This window comes from Carassius gibelio, chromosome B23, assembly GCF_023724105.1.
Source record: "Carassius gibelio isolate Cgi1373 ecotype wild population from Czech Republic chromosome B23, carGib1.2-hapl.c, whole genome shotgun sequence".
Classification (NCBI taxonomy): Eukaryota; Metazoa; Chordata; class Actinopteri; order Cypriniformes; family Cyprinidae; genus Carassius; species Carassius gibelio.
In genome coordinates, this window is record NC_068418.1 from 4,533,476 (window position 1) to 4,554,075 (window position 20,600).

General features: G+C 39.8%; 2 protein-coding genes across 2 annotated transcripts in view; one reads left to right on the forward strand and one right to left on the reverse strand.

Moving 5' to 3' along the window:
* The window catches only part of LOC128011289 (uncharacterized), a 16,757-nt gene extending 15,142 nt beyond the window's left edge, over nt 1-1,615 (forward strand). The window contains exon 7 of the mRNA XM_052593527.1: nt 852-1,615. Within this exon, the coding sequence (XP_052449487.1) occupies nt 852-977 (126 nt within the window). The 3' untranslated portion in view covers nt 978-1,615. The remainder of the gene's footprint in view (nt 1-851) is intronic.
* On the reverse strand, nt 1,338-20,600 carry LOC128011277 (collagen alpha-3(IX) chain-like). Its single transcript, XM_052593505.1, has 32 exons — nt 20,480-20,600; nt 19,918-19,989; nt 19,373-19,408; nt 18,973-19,044; nt 18,812-18,865; nt 15,329-15,364; nt 15,078-15,101; nt 14,831-14,884; nt 14,460-14,513; nt 14,336-14,377; nt 13,949-14,005; nt 13,744-13,797; nt 13,605-13,658; nt 13,085-13,138; nt 12,920-12,973; nt 12,775-12,828; nt 12,627-12,680; nt 12,496-12,549; nt 12,374-12,427; nt 11,824-11,868; nt 11,406-11,459; nt 11,256-11,309; nt 11,062-11,115; nt 10,866-10,937; nt 10,595-10,630; nt 10,476-10,520; nt 10,362-10,394; nt 9,064-9,210; nt 8,924-8,978; nt 8,658-8,840; nt 3,534-3,611; nt 1,338-2,046 (listed from the first exon to the last, which is right to left on the reverse strand). The coding sequence occupies exons 1-32, from the start codon at nt 20,543-20,545 to the stop codon at nt 1,862-1,864; spliced, it is 2,040 nt and encodes a 679-aa protein (XP_052449465.1). The 5' UTR covers nt 20,546-20,600; the 3' UTR covers nt 1,338-1,861.

Below are 20,600 nucleotides of genomic sequence, written 5' to 3' on the forward strand. Positions count from 1 at the left end.
TATATATATATATATATATATATATATTTAAAAAAAATTCTCGAGTCATATAATATCAGGGACTGAAGCAAACATGCACTTAAAAGACTGGGTAGAAAAGCTATTGATTTTATAAAACCGTTAAATAAACAAGAAGTTAATATCAAGAAACTTACATTTTAGACAACATATTCACTATTTTTGCTCTATTTCTAAACAAAGATCACTCCAAACACAAGCCACTGTTTTGTGTTTCTGAGCAGCACGATTGTGCTTCGTTATCAACCGTTTAAATGATTCGGTTCTCACTTATTAACAGTGACTCGCTGCAACCTACTGGAGGTTTTAACATCAGTTTCCAATCTTTATGTATAAAATATCAAAACATTATTTATTCATTTGTAACTGCAGGTTCAAGTATGCCATGTCCCACAGAGCTGCATTAAACAATGTGTAAAACATCTAAATGACACTTCAGATGCAGCTTCTGTTTCTCTGCATGGCAAAGATCAGTTTTGTTGATACTGACTGCATTTGTTAACAGCCCAAATGCAAATATTTGACCTAAAAGATGGTGCACATGGTGAAAAGGTAAAAATAAAAAAAAATTCTGTCAGCAGAATCAGAAATAAGATAACACAATAACACTCAGAAATCAGAGATGCCATTTTTTGTCAGTATGGCAAACCCTTTCTTAGATAGTGTAGAAATGTCTTCATCTAATGAGGTGGCTTTAAAATGCATTCTGAAGAACCACCTACTGGTCCAGAAACAGATTACAAAAGAGAGGCTGAAGGCATCTGAAGTATGTGGAAATGACTTTCTCAACTCAACTCTCCCATCATTACTCAGAAATCCACTCTCTGTTTCAGGATTTCCAGAGCACTTTCTGTGGCAAGACTGGACTGCGGTTGAAGCCTAGTTGTGTTTCAGTGGCACATCTCCTCGAAGCCTATAAAAACACCACAGAACCGGCGGACTCATCCTCACACAGCTGACTTCCTGTTCTCTGCCGCAGTGCTGTGAATGTGTGCCTGTAGTTGTCACTCATGTTTTGGGTGTGGGTTTATTGCATGATGCTAGTTCCTCTCTTCCACTAGCCCGTGTCCAGAAGACCCTGAGCGTTTGTTGTCTTAAACCAGCTCGAGTGAAGAACGAGGCTCAAACCACTGTTCGTTTGATTTCAGACCCTTGAGAACGGAAACCCTACTGTAATATAGTTCAGATTTAGAGAAGTTGTGCTGTGTATTGTTGTTGGTGTGTTTATGCCTTGTTGGTTTGAAAGGCATGAGCATTTGTTGTCTCCATATGTGTTATTTTATATTTAATAGTGTACTAACGAACGTTCAGAGAAGTACTTGACTGAAAAGTGGCTTTATTCAGTTTGTCTTACAATACCATGCTGTAGAAACTCACTTTACACACAACAGTAACTCAGAAATAATAAATAGTATTTAAAATCATATTTAATAGTTTTACAGCACCTTTATCTAGTGGATAAGGTTGATAAAGCCCACAGATGGCCAATGACATATTTTACAGGAGCATCTCCATCGATGCTTGAAAATTGTTCCTCGAATGTGAAACATTTAGAAACTAAATGTGAACATAAGAATAAAATGGCAAAGAAAATCAATTTGTAGTAATGTGTCCAATATTTTGGTTTCCTTCAGTTTAGTTTGTTTTTGCGGCACCCTCGTGAGGCTCAGTTACACTTCTAAAGGGGGCTGTACATGAGGACTTCTAACACAAGGACTGTATTATAAGCTTCCCATCAGTGATGTTTTTAGTCTTTTGCTGTATCTACACGTGTTGAGCTCTGATGCTCAGTGTTCCTTCGGCTCTGACACTTCTTCAGTTGTGTTTCCTGCTGGTTCTCTTGTTAATGGTTCTTGGGGTTGGAGGACTTCCCGTGAACCACGGCTCCTTGGCACGCTGATGTGTCACAGATTCCGGGTGATCCCTGGTGTCCCGGTCTGCCGGCTCGTCCTGCTTCTCCAGGCTCTCCTGGATCTCCAGGTGCTCCGTCACGGCCGTCTTTGACGATGCCATGCACGCCGGGCAGACCTGATGGCCACGAGACGAACAATCAGACAGAGACCACACATCTGTTCGTTTATGAAAGAAATCAGCTTTAGCTGAACGCGGCTCTCAGTAGACGGACAGATCCAGTGCGGTTACACATCTTCAGAGCTGGGCAGATTACTTACCAACTGCAATCCGTTACTGATTCCAACTTATACAAATTAAATTGTAGTTAGTCACATAATCCATTGCAGTACAAGATTTAGGTAATATGTGACCCTGGATCATAAAACCAGTTATAAGGGTACTTTTTTTTAATTGAGATTTATTCATCATACATTTCCAGTGATGTGTGGTTTGTTCGGAGGACAATATTTGTCTGAGATACAACTATTTGAAAATCTGGAATCTGAGGGAGCAAAACAAAACTAAATATTGAGAAAATCATCTTTAAAGTTGTGCAAATTAAGTTCTTAGCAATGCATATTACTAAGAATAAATTACGTTTTAATATATTTTCAGTAAGAGATGTACAAGATATCTTCATGGAACATGATCTTTACTTAATATCCTAGTGATTTTTTGGCGTAAGAGAAACATCTATAATTTTGACCCATACAATGTATTGTTGGCTATTTCTCCAATTATACCCCAGAGACTTCAGACTGCTTTTGTGCTCCAGCGTCACAGATGAACAGACTACTTTTGGCACAACTTATCTTACTGAACAACTTATTGAAAAGTTAATTAAATCATGATGTAGAATTAAATCAATTTAAGTTTTCACATCAATCAAAATAAAACACAAACGACATTATTTGTGTGCATGCATGTCATGTCACCAATGTCAGAGAACTGTGATATGTAATAATTGAAATTGATTTAAAATCTCAGTGGTACTTCAAATGAATATATCAGGTGAAAGAGGATCCCTGTGAATCCCTGCATTACATGTAAATAAGAAATAACGTGACCTTGTGCATTTCAATGTGTTAGAAAGACAAAAGCCTTCCAAACACCTTGTAACTGAGTGATAATTGAGAAGTGGACGCTCTGCTGAAACACCTCTTAAACCTGAAATGATTTTTGTCAAATGCAGTGTAGCCTCCTGACTACAGACTGATCTCTGTTTGAGTGTCCACTAAACATGCTGAGTGTATGCAAGTGGTAGGCTACTTCAGAAAGATAGATTTAAGAGAGGAATTAGGGAGAATCTGATGAATCATAATCCAGATTAGTTGTAACAAGCTCTGCATATAATCTTTTCCTCATTGGTTACTCATATACTTATCTTTGGTTTAGTTTGAGCTGTACAGTATAGTTAATCAAGTCAAACACGTCCACTGGCATGGTCTTGGGAATCGATCCCAGGTTGTTTTGACCCAACTTTTTCTTTTTTTTTTTCATGCAAATAATTTAGCAAATGTGTGTTTTTTAAGTAAATATTTTGACAGTGGTTACACAGCAGGGCTGTGTTAGATGAGTTTTTATTTTGTTAATAATCTGCTTCACATTCGGTCTGTACATACCCGGTTCACCCTGGTCTCCAGCGGGCCCTTCGATGGCTTTACCCACTGGACCCTTGTCTCCTGGCTCGCCGACGTCCCCTAAGGAAATTAATGCATCCAAATTCATTCTGGAATGTGCTTTATGAATTCATACAAGGATAAAACATTAATACACAGCAGGTTTTTAACACCCGTTTCTTACTACTCTTCACACAGTGAGCACAGCAGCAGTCTGCGAGGATCATTTATCACTGACACAAAACACGCTCAAATGATTAAAGACCCCGTCATATGATGCTTTTATTTCAAGATCATTATTTGGTGTAACAGAATGTTGACATGCTTTAATGTTCAAAAACACTTTCAAATACTGTACATTATTGTAGGTCCCTCTCAAACATGTAATTTTCTACAAAGTCCCTCCTTCTGACAAGCACAGTCTGCTCTGATTGGCCAACTCACCCAGTGTAATGTGATTGGCCAAACACCACAAGCACTCGTCAGAAATGTAACGGCCCTTTCCATAATCGCAAGCTTCTTCTTTCAAAATAAATGTAAAGACAGTTAATAATGTCTTTAGTTTTACCATCAGTTCAAGCCTGAAAGAGGAACAAAGTGGTGTGACAGACACAGTGATGAAGCTCGGATGTGTGTGCAGTACACAAGCCATGGACAGTTAAGAGACTGACTCCACTGTGTGACCCAGCTTCAACACTATCTGTGTTACTGAAACCACGCTGCTTTCTTTGCGTCAACATTTGGGCGGCATTACGCAAATACATTAATACTGCAGTGAATTTTCACCAGTGGCAAGTCTTATTTTTGTTTAGTGAAGAATATTGACAGAAGAAAACACTATGTATGTGATGTTGGTGTTTTTTGTTGATTTGCTTCTGCATAATGGGGCGGTCACACTGCACTTTTCTCTCCATTGACTTCCATTCATACGCATGTGAATGCGTCAGACCGGAAACGCAAGCTCATGCAAAAAATTTCGCATTTTGCTGCGTTCCAAAGTTCAAGTTTGGTGAACTCTGACCTGTGAATTCGCATCACGTGAAGATGTCGGACCAGTAGAAGATCGATACGTCAATGCGTGACCTCTCTGTACAGAAATTCAAAAATGAAGGAAGCGCTATAACTTTAGCCGTAGAGGAGCGTCCTATTTTCTATAATACATATTTAAAAGATTATAAAAAATAAAATAAAAGAAGCTGCACGGTTTATAGTGTCAACAGGAACAGATGATACATTGGAATGAGGACGTTTTATATTGTTTTTATTCCTTAGGGTGTATATATTTATATAGAGAGAGATACAGAGTAAAATATAATAAGACGCTTTCGATGCCGTCGCAAAAGACACAGTACAAGCACATATTAATCCATGTTGTGATAATTGAGGAGAGACCGTTTTACCTTGCTCCCGCCCATATTCGCAGTGGCGTCCGAAATAATTTTGCACGTTTAAAGTCTAGTGTGACCGTGCCTTAAGACCTTTACTACTGTGCAAACTAAAGTTTGGTAGGGAGAACTGTGAAGAGTTTTGAAAGAGTGCAGGAAAAAAGCAGCTCTCTAAGTGTTGAAAAATGTGTCTTAGCAATTGTAAAAAGATGAATATATAATAAATAAATAATATTCTGCTTGAAAGCACAAGTAAGTTCCCACTGGATGCAACACCTGCCTTGTTTGTAATGGGTTTTATTGTTTTTGTCCTGACCGGGACACACTTCATCACAGTATAGCGAGGGGCGTTCGTAGCTTACTGCTCTGCGCTTTGCTTTGTATTTTTTTTTAGGATTTTTAATTCAGCAGATCAGCAAAGTGCTCAAACAACCTATTTTTGGCACAAACGCTAAAACTAAAACTCTTTAGCTGCCGTAGCTTCCTCTACCCCAGATTCGACTATGACAAGGTTTGTAAATACTGGTATTCTACCACCCCCTATACATCTGGAGAACAGATTTGAAGCATTAATAAATGTGGGTGAGGAATCCCCAAATGTGATTAAACATAGACCGGATCAGCCAGCAGCTAACACCGCTACTAACAGGCGCTCAAGGTCGAGCAGACAGTGGCTTTCAGCTCAGAGCGCAGCCGAGCCCAGGACTCTGATAGTGGGTGAGTGTTATCAGAAACATCCGTAGCAGGACTACAACAACATGCTGCCTTCCTCAAGCAACGGTCTCTGATGTGAACAAGGAACTTCAGAACATTCTGATGAAGCACAAGACTGCAAATCAAATCATCATCCATGTGGGGAAGAATGATACCACCAAAGCCTGTGGGCCCTGTTCCTGTGAGAGCTCTCCGACCGCTGCCACAACGCCAGGGCCCAAACCCTCTATCTGCTGAAGGTGAACCAAAAACAACTGATAGCAGCTCTCAGTGATATGTGTCGGGTCCCGCTATAATAGCAGCAACATTCACAAATGCCTACTGAACAAGCGGGAACCCAGTGTGCCTGTAGCTTTCTCTATTTCAGTTTTATCACGTGATAGAAAGTCTAAGGCCTTCTCAAGCCGAAGGGCAAACTCATCTAATCTGCGGCCTATTATGCATCAAACTAAGATTGATGTAAAGACACAAAGCACTGCCATCAAGTTATCACTTTTAAACATTCGCTCACTAAAATAAATCATTTCTAATCAATGACTTTATAACCACAAACAATCTGGATTTTATGTTTCTAAATGAAACATGGCTTGAAGACAGCTGCAGTGCAACAATCCTCAATGAAGCAGCCCCTCCTAACTTCACTTACATGAGTGTCTGCAGGACTGTTAGGAGAGGTGGGGGTGTAGCTGCTCTATTTAAAGATGTCTATCAATGCAAGCAAGTGTCATTTCGTCAGTACTTGTCTTTTGAATATCTAGGGATTGTGCTGAAAGGTGCTCCACGCATTCTGTTTATTATTATTTACAGGCCTCCAAAATACTCTCCAGCCTTTGTTGAAGAGGTCACAGAAATGTTATCAATAATTTCCTCAGAGTTTGACTGTTATGCAATAGCAGGGGATTTTAATATTCACATAGATAATGCAGAAAACAAAACTACAAAAGAAATGATAACGGTTCTAAACACTTTTGACCTGATTCAGCATGTGCATGGACACACACACAAAGGTGGACACACTCTGGATCTAATCATCAGTAAGGGTCTAAACATTTCATCCATTGTTACTAAGGACGTAGCACTATCTGATCACTTCTGTATTTTCTTTGATATATTGATCTCTGCTACCACTGAATCTAGATCTGTCTCTGTCAGAAGGAGATGCATAAACGAGAACACAAGTGTACTATTTATGGAGGCTATATCTTTAACACCAAGCATTTCTGCAGACTCTGTTGATATTCTCCTTGATTCCTTCAACTCAAAAGTTAAGAATGTTATTGATGATATTGCACCAATAATAGTCAGTAAGAAAACAAACAGACAGAAATCAGTTTGGAGAAGATCAATAGCAGATCTGACTATGAAAAGACAATGCAGAAAAGCAGTGCGGATATGGAGGAAGACGAAACTTGAAATTCACTATAGCATCTATAAAGACATCCTTCATGCTTTTAATGTGTAACTAGCCACAGCTAGACAGAACTTCTTCTCAAACCTTATAAACAGTAACTTAAATAACACTCCTACTCTTTTTGCCACTGTTGAGAGACTGACAAACCCCGCAAGTCGGATTCCCAGTGAAATGCTCTCAGACAGCAAATGCAATGAGTTTGCATCCTTCTTTTCTGAGAAGATCATCAATATCAGGAAGGCGATTAGCACATCCTCAAGTAATGCAGAGGTCAGACAGATTCGGCCAAAATATCAAAAAGATACTATGTCTATTTTTGAAAAAATTGATAGCAAAATTCTGGAAGACATAGTGCAGCAACTAAAATCATCAACCTGTTGTCTTGACACACTTCCCACATCTTTCTTCAACAGTGTGCTTGACTGCTTAAAAGCAGATCTCTTAGAAGTGGTGAATGCCTCACTTCTTTCTGGGACATTTCCAAACTCCCTAAAAACTGCAGTTGTAAAGCCCCTCCTGAAAAAGACCAATCTTGATAACACTATTTTGAGCAATTTTAGACCAATATCTAATCTTCCTTTTATAGGTAAAATTATAGAAAAGGTAGTTTTTAATCATCTGAACAAAAACTTAAACTCAAATGGATACCTGGACAATTTTCAATCTGGTTTCCGAACGCATCACAGCACAGAGACAGCACTCATTAAGATAATAAATGATATTCGCTTAAATTGTGACTCTGGCAAAATATCGGTGCTGGTATTGCTAGATCTCAGTGCTGCGTTTGAGCCTTATCTCCAAATGACTACAGCCCCATTGACTCCCTCTGCCAATGCATTGATGAAATTAATAGCTGGATGTGCCAGAACTATCTTCAGTTAAACAAGGAAAAAACTGAAGTCATTGCATTTGGAAACAAAGATGAAGTGTTCAAGGTGAATGCATACCTTGACTCTAGGGGTCTAACAACTAAAAATCAAGACAGGAAACGTGGTGTGATTCTGGAGACAGACCTTAGTTTCAGTAGTGATGTCAAAGCAGTAACTAATTCAGCATACTATCATTTAAAAAACATTGCAAGAATTAGATGTTTTGTTACCTTGCCTAAATGAAGTTACCTTGCCTAAATAGAGGAAAAAATGTCCAGGGAAAAGAGGACGTATGGTCACCCTATTTTAATGTATTATTTTAATTTTGAACACACTGATTTGAAGAGCAAACCATTTTCCTGTTTACTGCTCTTGTTATTCTTCTTGTTATTTCCCTACAGCGGTTAATGAACCAGAAGTCTTGCACACTACAGAAAACAGATTAATAAGGTGGACAGCTGCAGATAAAGCCAGTCCTGAGGAAATATGGGTGCCACTGTATAATACGGATTCATTTAGTTAGCATGAACTAACAATAAAAAGTCATTCTAAAGCATTTTTACATATACAACAGTGTTTTTTACATGAACCAAATTCAAAAATTGTGTCTTGATATTATTTAATGGATCTGAGCGAAGAATGAACAGTTAACATTAACTATAATGCAACCTTAATGACACTGCATTGTACACATTTATCCTTTTAACCCTTTGTGTAATAAAAAAGCCCTCCATGACCCGTCTCTCACCTCGAGGACCAGGATCACCGAGATCTCCTGGCAGTCCTCTATAACCTGGTGGGCCGAGGGATCCAGGGTGACCGATGGACCCAACTTCTCCTTGCTTTCCTGGAGGCCCCGGTGGTCCAGGCCGTCCCACAGCACCAGGAGCCAGAGGTCTTCTCAGGTTAGCAGCGAGCTGAGCTATCTGATCTGAGATCAACACCAACAATACGTCTCAGGTTTCATTGTGAACCTGTTCATTAATGCAGTTTATGGGTGAGCAGAGGTCTTACCATCAATCATGGAGCCACACAGTTCTCTGATGTGCTGCTCACTAGCCAGTTTGCCCTACAACATAATCACAGCAGCACTCGTGAGGCAGATTCTGTGTTTATAGCACAGTACAGACACATGTTGACTGGCAGCTGCTTACAGGAACACCAGTCTTCCCAGGAACCCCTGGAAAACCTTGCTCTCCTTGGAATCCCATCGGTCCTGGTTTTCCAGGTGCACCTCTGGCTCCGGTCTCTCCCTGTGGTCCTACAACTCCTTTGGCTCCAAGCTCGCCACGCTTACCGGACTAAGACAGGGAAAACCACAAGGAGCAATGACTTCCTCAGGTAGCAGCATAACATGTTTTGCATTTGGTCTCAAATTCACCATATAAGAGCTTTGCTGTGTTCAAAACTACAGCTCAGGTCACAAGAAGAGTGATGTTAATTCAGTGAACAGACAAGGTTTTTATGTATAGTTAATAGATCACATTATTAGGTTACTCTGACCATCGCCCACTGTAGTTTATCATCATTTATAAAGGAGAGAATCAAGATATATCATGATAATTCAGTTAATGTGTTTGGGAATGTTTCAAACATAAGTGCTGTGTGTCACATGACTTTGCTCAGGGATTTCAGAACGACCAAAACAACAGAGCTCATGTGAATAAGATCGGTCCGCTGGTTAGTCAGGGTATCGGTCTCATAGCACAGTCACATGATGTGCATGGAGGAATCCTGATGGTGTGACTGAAACTGGTCAACGGTTGTTAATCGTTTTTTATTTTTGTGAGATTTAATGAGTAATTTAAAACAGAGATGATTTTTAGATGTGCTGGTTTCATAACGTTAGGAAGCCTCTCAGGCTAAAACACATCAGTTTTATATATAATTAAAAGTTCTCTCCACTACAAGTGTTACTGGATTTTGTTTTATTATTATCATTATCATTATTATTATTATTATTATTATTATTATTTCTTTTGTGAGATTGTCATGGCCATGTAAACATTTAATATATAGTATACACAATACAATATAGCAAATTATTAATTAATAATTAAAATTGTATCATTCATACATTTTATTATTTTATTCATAATATGCTTAAATGATTTCTAAGAAATAATACAATAAGTGGTTACCTTATAATCTCTAAAATCACACTTTAAATCACAATCTCATGAAGTTTCATAATAATAAATAAATGAAGCTCTGCAATGCACAAGTAATCTCTCAATTGAAGTAATTAAACGCAACTGTGATCTGATTACAGGCACTTTTAATTACAAGTATAATAATAACTTTATGTGTGTGTGAATTTGTAAATGTGACATACTGCACGGCTAAAAAACAACAACCTGTATATATACAAGTTTAAAATACATTTTTCATTCAAAAAATATGCAAATAGTGAGAAAGCAGGAAAACGAGATGAAATGAAGTGAGATCCCACCTCTCCCTTCTGTCCGACGGGACCATACGGACCCTGAAGTAAGAGGAAACAGAGTCTGTGTCAGAAATGGGAGGACTATCAGACATTGAGCCGCATGTGAACAGCGTTACGTACCGGCTCCCCGTTCTCTCCCGGCAAACCATCACTTCCAGCAACTCCCTAAACATACCAAAACATGCTGTGTAATTAATCATCATATGTTTCTGTCATCGCACAGCAGATACGCCTCTTACCATGTCTCCTTTAGGCCCTCCAGCTCCAACTGGACCCTGGGACACACACACACACACACACACACACGGAGAGAGAGAGAGTCATGTGTGTGTTTGAGTGAAGAAGGCAGATCAGAGAACACAGATCAGCTTTGTCTCAGTCTCCAGGACCTCAGGTCTACTGCTCTTTACTGTCTCTGTGATTACACCAAACCAAACCCTCTTTGTTTTTAGAAAAGGACAGCTGATGTTCAGAATAGAGAAGACGTTTTCAGATGTTTTGCTATCTCACCCGCTCACCGAAGCCGCCTCTGATTCCAGTCGGACCAGGCAGACCGGGGTCTCCTAAAGCCCCTTTCACACCCTGGACAGAAACACCAAACAGAAACATTCATAACGCTGCTCCCATGCTCAGAGCCACACAGATGATGAAGGACATTTACTGTGTGCCTTCAGAAGACGTAACGTGATCCCATAATGCAACTCACCTGGAATCCTTTAACACCTTGTGGTCCAGGGTTTCCAGCTAGACCAATGCCGCCCTGTTAAACAAGCACAAAGAGTTGATGCCATCCCTGCGGCTTGAGAAAGCCTGATCAACATGAAGAGCATGGTCAGCTGCTGACATCATTATGTTACAGACAGCTGATTCAGAAAGAGCAGAGCAGAGCAGAGTACTCACAGTCACCCCCCGGGGTCCAGCCTCTCCTCTCTCTCCCGGGACGCCGATCTCCCCCTGTGGGAGCAGTCACACACACCTGAGCTGTGTAGTCACAGAAACATTGGCTGCTGCATGCAGTGGTTGGTATCAGGTCACGAGTCAGATACATACAGGTATACCTGGCTCTCCAGACGGCCCTGCTTCTCCCATCTTTCCTGGACCGCCCTGAACGGAGAAGGATCATTGCGTTATACACCACAGAAACACCAAAGAAGATGGCACAGCTATCATAAGACCACTGAGACCAATGTATCAGGATGACCGTTGCTTTTTACCGGTTCTCCTCAGAGAGGTTCTTTTATTTATTTTATTCCACAGTGTCCCAGTGTAATATTCCAGTTTAATTCAGTTTATATAATCTCACTGAGGATGTCTAGTCTAAAAATCAATCTTTCTGAAACATTACCATGATTGTGGCATTATGATGACAATTTTCTCTACGTCTCTGTTATATGAATCTATTTGACTTGTGATGCAGCTCAACATGATTTAACTCACATGGAAGCTGCAAACAGACTGATATACTCACAACTCCTCCTTTGGCACCTTTTGCACCAGCTTTTCCCGGCAAACCCTGAATTACACACAGATAGAGTTCAGCTGGTTGTGACTTGAACAATGATACACATTCAAAACCCAGAAAACAAAGCTACTCCAAAGAAATGAAGCACTCAACATTGATCATTTAACAGAACAACCACAAGCTCTCCTAAATGAAATCTCACTATTTAATTTGACTGTGAATGCATTGATGAAATTAACAGCTGGGACGTGCCAGGACTTTCTTCAGTTGAACAAGGAGAAGATGGAAGTCATTGCATTTGGAGCAGGGTTCCTCACTGTATTTGATTTATAATCATTTGCTAATCTTAACTGTTTTAATTCATTTTAAATACATTTTTAGGTCATTTAAAAAGATTTTTAATTTTATTGATGGATTATTTTAATTGAGTTTATGTAAAGCACTTTGAATGAGCATTGTGTATGAAATGTGCTATAGAAATGAACTTGCCCTGCCTCACACTCCTCTCCTCCTGCCGTATGAATGTTTATTCAGTGTAATGAGGTGTAATACGTACAGGCAGGCCGTTAGGTCCCTTCTCACCAGCTACTCCAGGTCTCCCAGCATCCCCCTGTCAACACAAGCACACAGCGTCAGCATCACCACAAATAAGCGCTCTCTAAACCAGCTGCTGATTACCTTTTCACCGTCCAGCCCTTGGGTGCCATCCTTCCCGTCCCTGCCCGGGATGCCCTGCGGTTCACACACAGCATTATAATGGGCAAATCTAACGCTCCTCATAAGAGTCAGTGAATAAAACCGTTCCTCACCGGTTCTCCTTTAGGTCCTACACCTCCAGGGAGTCCCTTGGGGCCTATTTTCCCCTATTCAGAGGAAGAATATCACAATCACTCTGATGTTACACTGAAATAAGCATGAGGGGCCTAGAAGACACTATATCTAGCGTGATGTGCTTACTATCTCTCCTTTGGGTCCTCTGAAACCTTGCGGTCCTCTCTCACCAGCATCACCCTATTCAGAAGACACATTTGAAATTACGATTTTAATATTTATGAACAGAAACACGCACATTAAAGCTTTAAAGGAGTGAGGAAACACTCACAGTTTTTCCAATGATGCCAGCGACCCCAGGTTTTCCTCTGAAGCCCGGCAGTCCCTGCACAGAGAAGCAGAAGCACAGCGGTCTGGACTCGGCCGAGGCTTGCTGTTTGGTTCATGTGATCTCGATTTCAGTAAGATGTGAGGTGTGATCAAACTGAGGTCTTACTCTGTCTCCTACTGCTCCCACCGGCCCCTGCAGTCCTCTCAGCCCTCGAGAGCCCTGTAACACACCATTACACACTAAACATCAATGAAACCTGGACACAGATGTGTCATATCCTTCATGTCTGGTCAAAATAAACAGTGGCTCATTCTATCCTGCTCTTCTAACCAACTTTAACAATGGGGTCCTTTATCATTTGATCAAATACATGAATGAGAAGTAGCAGGAGTAAACAGATCCGACCAGAGGATTTTCACAGTAACTAAACATTAATGTCCAATATCTGACAACAGAATTGTTAAAGGCGGTTTATATTTAGCATCTGATGATGCAAAATATTTCCTATGTGTACATAATCCATATATGCATTAAAATTCATATACATTCAAACAGAGCCAGTTTTAACATTAGTAGTGTGTGTTCATCTTATAATGTTATTACTTGGCATTACAACCTATTTCTGTTGTTTATGGTCCTTGGATCCCTAACTAAACAGGAATTGGTGTGATATTGATGAGCCCACCTGTAAGCCCACTGTCCCCGGGATTCCCGGCGGTCCCGGTGGCCCCTGATCCCCCTGATGGGAAGAGACAGCCACACAAACACATTACCCACAAGCTGCTCTCTGCTTGTGCTTCACTCATGTGGCTCGCTCATCTCACCTTCTCTCCATCTTTCCCCAGCTCCCCCTTACTCCCTTTATGACCTGTGTGACCCTAAACCAAAACACAGTTTGTGGTAGAAACAGACATGTTACTGTTGTATTATGTCAATGTTTAGAGCAGACTGTGTGAGAGTAGCTTGAGAGAGATGATCAGTCAACAGCAGAGACGTCGTGCTCTACTTGGTGTTGTTGAGATCAAGTACCTTGAATCCAGGCATTCCCGGCGGTCCAGGAGGACCCGGAGGACAGATGGCCGGACACTGCACACAACACAATCATGCCATCAATATGCATGCACAGACTCACCATTATAGCGCTTAGCGTTCCCTTTGGTTGGGCCAATCTTCTAATTAAAGCATTAGTGTGTTTTTCATGTTTGTTAATGATCTAACACCTTGAGAAGCTTTTAATTGGGTGGCAATAATCCATTCATGTTTGTGAGACACATTGACACATTGACTAATGTTTTTTAAATCTTAATCTTAGTTAGAATCTTGATTGAAAATGTAATTAATATTAAATTATTATTATTATTATTTTAGTGCATTACAATAGTTTTCATGTGAAAGTGGTAGAGCATCTTAACATACCAGCAGATCTCCATTGCCTTCAGGAAGTGTTCCTGGGAGTCCCTAAGAAAAGAGGAAGACGTATAGATGAGACTGAATTGTTTGAATAAAATGAATGTGTTTTCGTCACAGTGCAGGTACTTACAGGAGGTCCGTCTGGGCCTGGAAGACCAGGGAGTCCTGGAAGACCCTCGGGCCCCTACGACACAAACCCAGGTCACTCTTCACAACACTCATCCTGCAACTGTGCTAAAGCTGCTGTCTACAGTATCTTACAGAAAGCTTGTCATTCAACCTGCAAATACACATCCAACCACATCTCTCTCCTGATCTGTGTGCTTCTATTCTCAGTGGATTGCATCAAACTTCACAAAATTCAAAATCGAATGCCAGTTTGCAGCTCATCTGCTTCATCTGCTTGTCTCTGTTCTCTCTACACGTCCAGAACACTGTTTTTCATTTGTGCACAAACGTCTTCGCTGTTTTTGAGTGAAAAGCCACTGATCAGTCACTCACCGGCGGACCCTTAGGTCCTGGTCCACCTGGCAGTCCATTAGCTCCAGCAAGACCCTGAGATCAGAAAACACACACAAACTCAAACGCCTGACACTGGCTGCACATTCATTTTCTGTTATTGAGTGTCCTCACTAGATAACAAATCACCATAAGCCCAAGCAAGAGCCAGAGCAAATGAACCTTGAACTAATGAGTGTTTCTCAGGTCATTCTTTCTCTAACTGGGGTTTAGGATGGGTTTCACTCACCAGAGCTCCTGGTCTGCCTCTGCCCTGAGGATGACAAGAGAAGACAACTTAAGACAAGTCCCTGACTGACATTACATCATGATACTGCACTCTTGGTGTACAGATGTTTTGTGAATGTAGGTAATGTGACGAATGAGAAAAACACTGGTGTGGGCTTGAACTGGAGAGCATCTTATTGTGCGGCTGTGGCAAACATGCTGAAACCTCTTATGACTGTGTTTACTGTGGATTTACTGATGCTTGGCACCTACAGGGGGTCCGTCTGGTCCGGGGGGTCCTGGGTCACCCTACAACAACACAAACAAAACAATGGTCAAAATAAAAGTCTGAGAAAGCAGAAGAACTGTCTCATGTTGAAGAGTACTGCTTGTACTATTCCTTTTTGAGGGCAATTATTCATTAGGTTGGATAGAACAGAACAGAATAGAATAATTTAAACTGATAGAATAGAATGTTTCAGTATAGTGTAGAACAGAATATAAAATAAGAATGTAAGCCACATATTTTCAGAAACCGTAAGCATGTGAATTCGTAGTTATCTAAACATCCCTAGAGTCTGCACACTACTACACTTGTGTGTGACTGAGTTTGGTAATGTTCTGTGCACATCATCCACTATTTCACGCATGTAATCAAGCCACTCTTTAAAACATGATGCCGTTTCATTTCACACAAAGTCCCTTTCATAGAAAGTCTGTTCACATGCTGGCCATATTAACAACACCTTCAGGCAGCTCAGACAAGACCAAGTCCTATCTAAATAAACCCTGAAATCTCAAAAACTGCTGGCTGAACTCACGATTAAATTGCATATTTCAAATCAGCAACAATCAGCGCTCATGACTGTGTGTGTGCACTGGCTGGTCTAGCTTCAGGTTTCTAGGAGAACCAGAGTCTAACAGCTGACTGTAGTGACTACCAATCAGCAATCGGCTCTTTCATTTAGAAGATTGTTCCACAATATTGCATGTTGCAGCTTCTCCCATTCATAAGTATAGGAGTGAACCAGCTTTGCTTTACTTTAGTCTTTGTTTCACACATCACACGTTATGATGAACCATCAACAGCTGACTATCACCACCTAATCTTATTTTCTCTTTATTTCCTACTGTAAATGTGTTTGACACACACCATCACAACAGCCAGCAAAGACAAACTAACTGTAATAAGGGTAAGAGCCTAGCTAATGGAAACACTAATAACCTCCAAATGAAACAAATGGTAGATTTAAACCCCTGTTAATTCTCAATAAGAACTTCTGTAGACCTCTAAACTGAAATAAATCAGTCTGGTTAGTAATTGGTGAAGCTGGAAATGGTTTTTTTTGGTGGAATTGTTTAATCCTCCTCTGCTGAGGTCTTCAGAGAGTTAATGTTTTTTATCTTCAGTTGATTTCATATAAAGCTGTGGCTCTTATAAATAACATATGAAGATTTTGTGGCTCAGATAAGGTCCAGTGTGGTTTATATCTTTGCTCCTGGCTGATATGTGGCCTTGCTATGACCTGCTTGTGGCCCAGATCTGGCAAACAGGAGCGGTCCGCCAGTGACATCATTCCACGGTACATATGTTGCTATCTGGGGGGCTGTGTAATGAATTCAAGCATTTTTAGTAACATTGTTGGTGGTCAGGCCTACGTTTATGGTGCTCGTGACTACGCAGAAAAAATAATATACCATGCAAATGCAAAAATTAGTTTGGGAAAACAAAATAATTACAATGCTTGGGCAAACCTCTATAGAGTTGCTGTTTCTTTAGATTATAGAAAGTAGACTTGTGCCGGTATTCGGTAATGCGATATATCATATAATGAATATGCACAATATTGTTATCGTGGGCACTTCTAAATACCATAAATAATTATATATTACAAATTATTCAGAATTTGGAATGCATTTTAAGAGTCCTATTCCCATCGACTGGTCAAAATGCACAACACCGCTGTATGCAGCTTGAAAGACTCTGTGTGCTCTGATGTAAACAAGCAAGCATGTGAAGCACATGGAGGAACACGTGAGAGACGCGCTGAAATGAAGGCACATTCACTCTCTGACAGCAGATGGAGCTTAACTACAGAAAATGCAGCATAACCCATAAATAAAGCAGCTGTAAAACGTATTTAAATGGCCATTCAGATTTGTGTATTTGCTGTGTTGTTCATCACAGTGCCACATACTTAAGTATTTAGACTTAATCATTTATTTTTGCACATAATTATTATACTAAATTGTGACGCTGCATCCAAAATCAACTTCTTTACAAAATATAGTACTTTTTCACTATATGTACTGGACTGGGAAGGTTATTTTTAAAATATGTTTTAATGCATAATTTGCAGATTACAACATACACACTTTAAAGGTGCTGTATGTAAGTTTTTGACTCTACTAAATCATAAAAATACCATAATATGTTTGCAGATATTTAAGAAACATGTCAAGTTAAAAAAGATGTTTATCTGAAAATTCAGGACCCAAATCTCGGTCTCTTATTTGGTTTGTGAAACCCGCCCACTGCCAGTTTACCCAATTATATTTCTGCACTCCGGGTGACCAGTTGGCATATTTTACAAATACATAACTAAGTTACAGATGCTCCATTACTCCCCAGCCCTGATAGTACCGGTCATTTCTTTAATCTCCCCATTAAGTCCCATGGGAAGTAGAGTTTCAGTTGTTAACATCAAAAATCACCCTACATAATGTCACCGAGCAGACTGCACATTATAAAGAATTACATTATCTGAGTATTATTACAGTTAGTGTACCATATTTAAAATGTATTATATTTTATATGTACTTATTAAATATATATATTTACTATATATTTTCTTTAGACATTCGCCAAAATGTTACCCAGTGTAGGTCAATTTCTGTCTTTTTACAAATATCACCATAAACAAAACCTAAATAAGCTGTAATATGAAAGATCAGTTTTCATTTAAGATAAAACTATGAAAAAAGTAAGAAAAGAAAAAAGATTGTTAGTCAATGTTTAATTTACTTTAATTACGACAGCTTCTTTTTAAAATGTGCATAATGTTTTCTGTTATGTACTAACCATAAATAAATAAATACAATAATAAATGTACATGTAATTATTTAGCAGATGCTTTGATCCAAAGTGACTTACAAATGAGTAGAAGCAATGAAACTAACAGAAGAGCAACATTACACAAGTAAATAAATCAAACAGCAGAAGCTAAGAGCTGACGGGAGACCCCCTCATGATAGCTGGCCTTCGATACTGTCCACTGGACATCTGTCACTTGGTTTGTTCATATTATATATTTCCTACTAGATTTCTTGTATACAAAAATGGAGTGTCAAACTAAACATTTCATATTTCACCAATAAAACTCTGAACATCTCTTTCTGAGCTCATTATTTGATGAGACAAACAAAATGTTTCTATTGCAGTCAAACAGTTCATGCCATATGTTGTGCAAACACACAGTTTTCATAGTTATAAGACATCACACACACCACTGCTCAGTCTATCAGTCACACAGAGTTACAGTGATTCCTGCTGATTCCATGAAACTAATGAACAGAAAACCTGTGCCGGGACGACTTCACATTCCAAACTGGATTAGAGAAAAACCCCCATTCATCTACAGTCAGCTGATGCTCATTAAATCTGCTGTGTTACGCTTTAGGACTCAAAAACACAAGAGTGTAACGCATGTCCTGCATAGAGACTCGAGCACTCAAACAAAACTGAGAGTGACTTACTGCTGCTCCTGGCGGCCCGTCCTTGCCAGCTGGACCGTCCGGACCGGTCAAACCCTGCAGAACAGGACATTTTCAGGACCAGGAGACTATTATGTTTAGTGCTTAAATGATTTCTTTGCTTTATAGAGAAAAAAGAAGTCACTGAAAATGCTGTGACTTACATCCACACCGGGGAGGCCATGCAGTCCCGGGCTCCCTGCGGCCCCAGGTTTACCTGCTTTACCCTTCGGCCCCTGCAATCAGAAGACACTTCACAACATTGTGCCTCATGCAATACAATTATGTGTTTATGTTTTATTTATTGCCTCTAACAGCACAACCAGACAAAAAGCACTGCACATAGTCTTTAGAAGAGAATAAGGATGAGTTTAAAGCATGACATTCGACTGCTCAGTGTTCCCCTGCTCTGCTGCATTATTTACACAACATCTAGATAGAGAAGCACTGCCAGAAACATTATCAGAGACATGAGCTTTGTGATGCATGTTAAATGCAAAAGCAAAGATAACTTTAAAAACAAGTGCTTTAAAGTATTAGACGGGAGCACATCCAGATACTCACAGGCTTTCCAGGAAGTCCAGCAGGACCAGGTTTACCCTGCACAGATGACAATCACTTAACGTTAGACTTATAAGTGATCATGTATTTCTGTATGAAGGAACTTTGCGTTATGAAAGGTAGTGCTGTTCTGAGCTGAGCTGAATAACGCTGGGGCTGGGAAACCCTAGACGCTTGTGTTTGATTGGAAGCTGAATGAATGGGCTCTCTGTCACTGCACCATTTTCGTTTACTGAGGAAACATTCACTGCTTTCATCGTTTGCATGCGTAAATTCCTTAGAGTTTTTCCTTTACCATTAACAGCCTGTCTAAAACAGTCAAAACAACACTATTCACACATGCAATATAATGAAGGTCATTTGCATGAAAGTTTAAGATTATTAATCAGATTTTTTTTATACACAAAATGATAATCTTTTCAGTCATTTTTCTGAATTTTGAAAATATATTTATATATAATTTGTTTCTCACCTAAAATGTGTAACAAACACACGTAGATTAAGGAAACAGTATTTATAATAAATTAACACATGAAGCTGGAACTCACGTCGATGCCGTCTTTCCCTGGGGGTCCCAGTGGTCCTGGCACTCCTGGTGCACCCCGAGGACCCGGCCTTTGCTTTACACATAAACAACATGAAATCATGAATGAGAATCAACAAATAAAAAAAATCTGTGAATAAATGAAATGCCTACAGTGTCAGCTCTCAGCTCAAAATGTCAGGTTTCTGAGTGAAGCTAGAATTGAATCTGTTCATTAAATGAAAATGAACTAGTCACAATGTGATTTACATTGAAATGCTAGACAGAAAAAGACCAAGATGAAGAACAACAAATGGCCAACACTGTAAAGATCTCACAAAGACGCTATTGTGCCACGATCACATTACTCTATGAAAGAAAAAAAGTTCTGTAAGGTAACCTGGTCTTTTTTTATATATATTGTAACATCTAAATACATTATTCCTGAAATATATATATATATACAGTCAGTCCACAAAGCGTTTATAAACGAACCTTAGACGAATACAATTAATCTCCAGTCACGGATTTGACAAACTGATGTGTTCCGATATTGTTTCGGGCAGGTTATGGATGAACAGTTTTACCTGAGCCAGAGACGACGTGAGCAGCTGGAAGAGGACGAGCAGATGAAGCGCTGAGAACACGGCCATGGCTCCTGCGCTCCTGTGCCCTGTGCTGAAGGATGAATGCAGAGAAAGAGCAGGA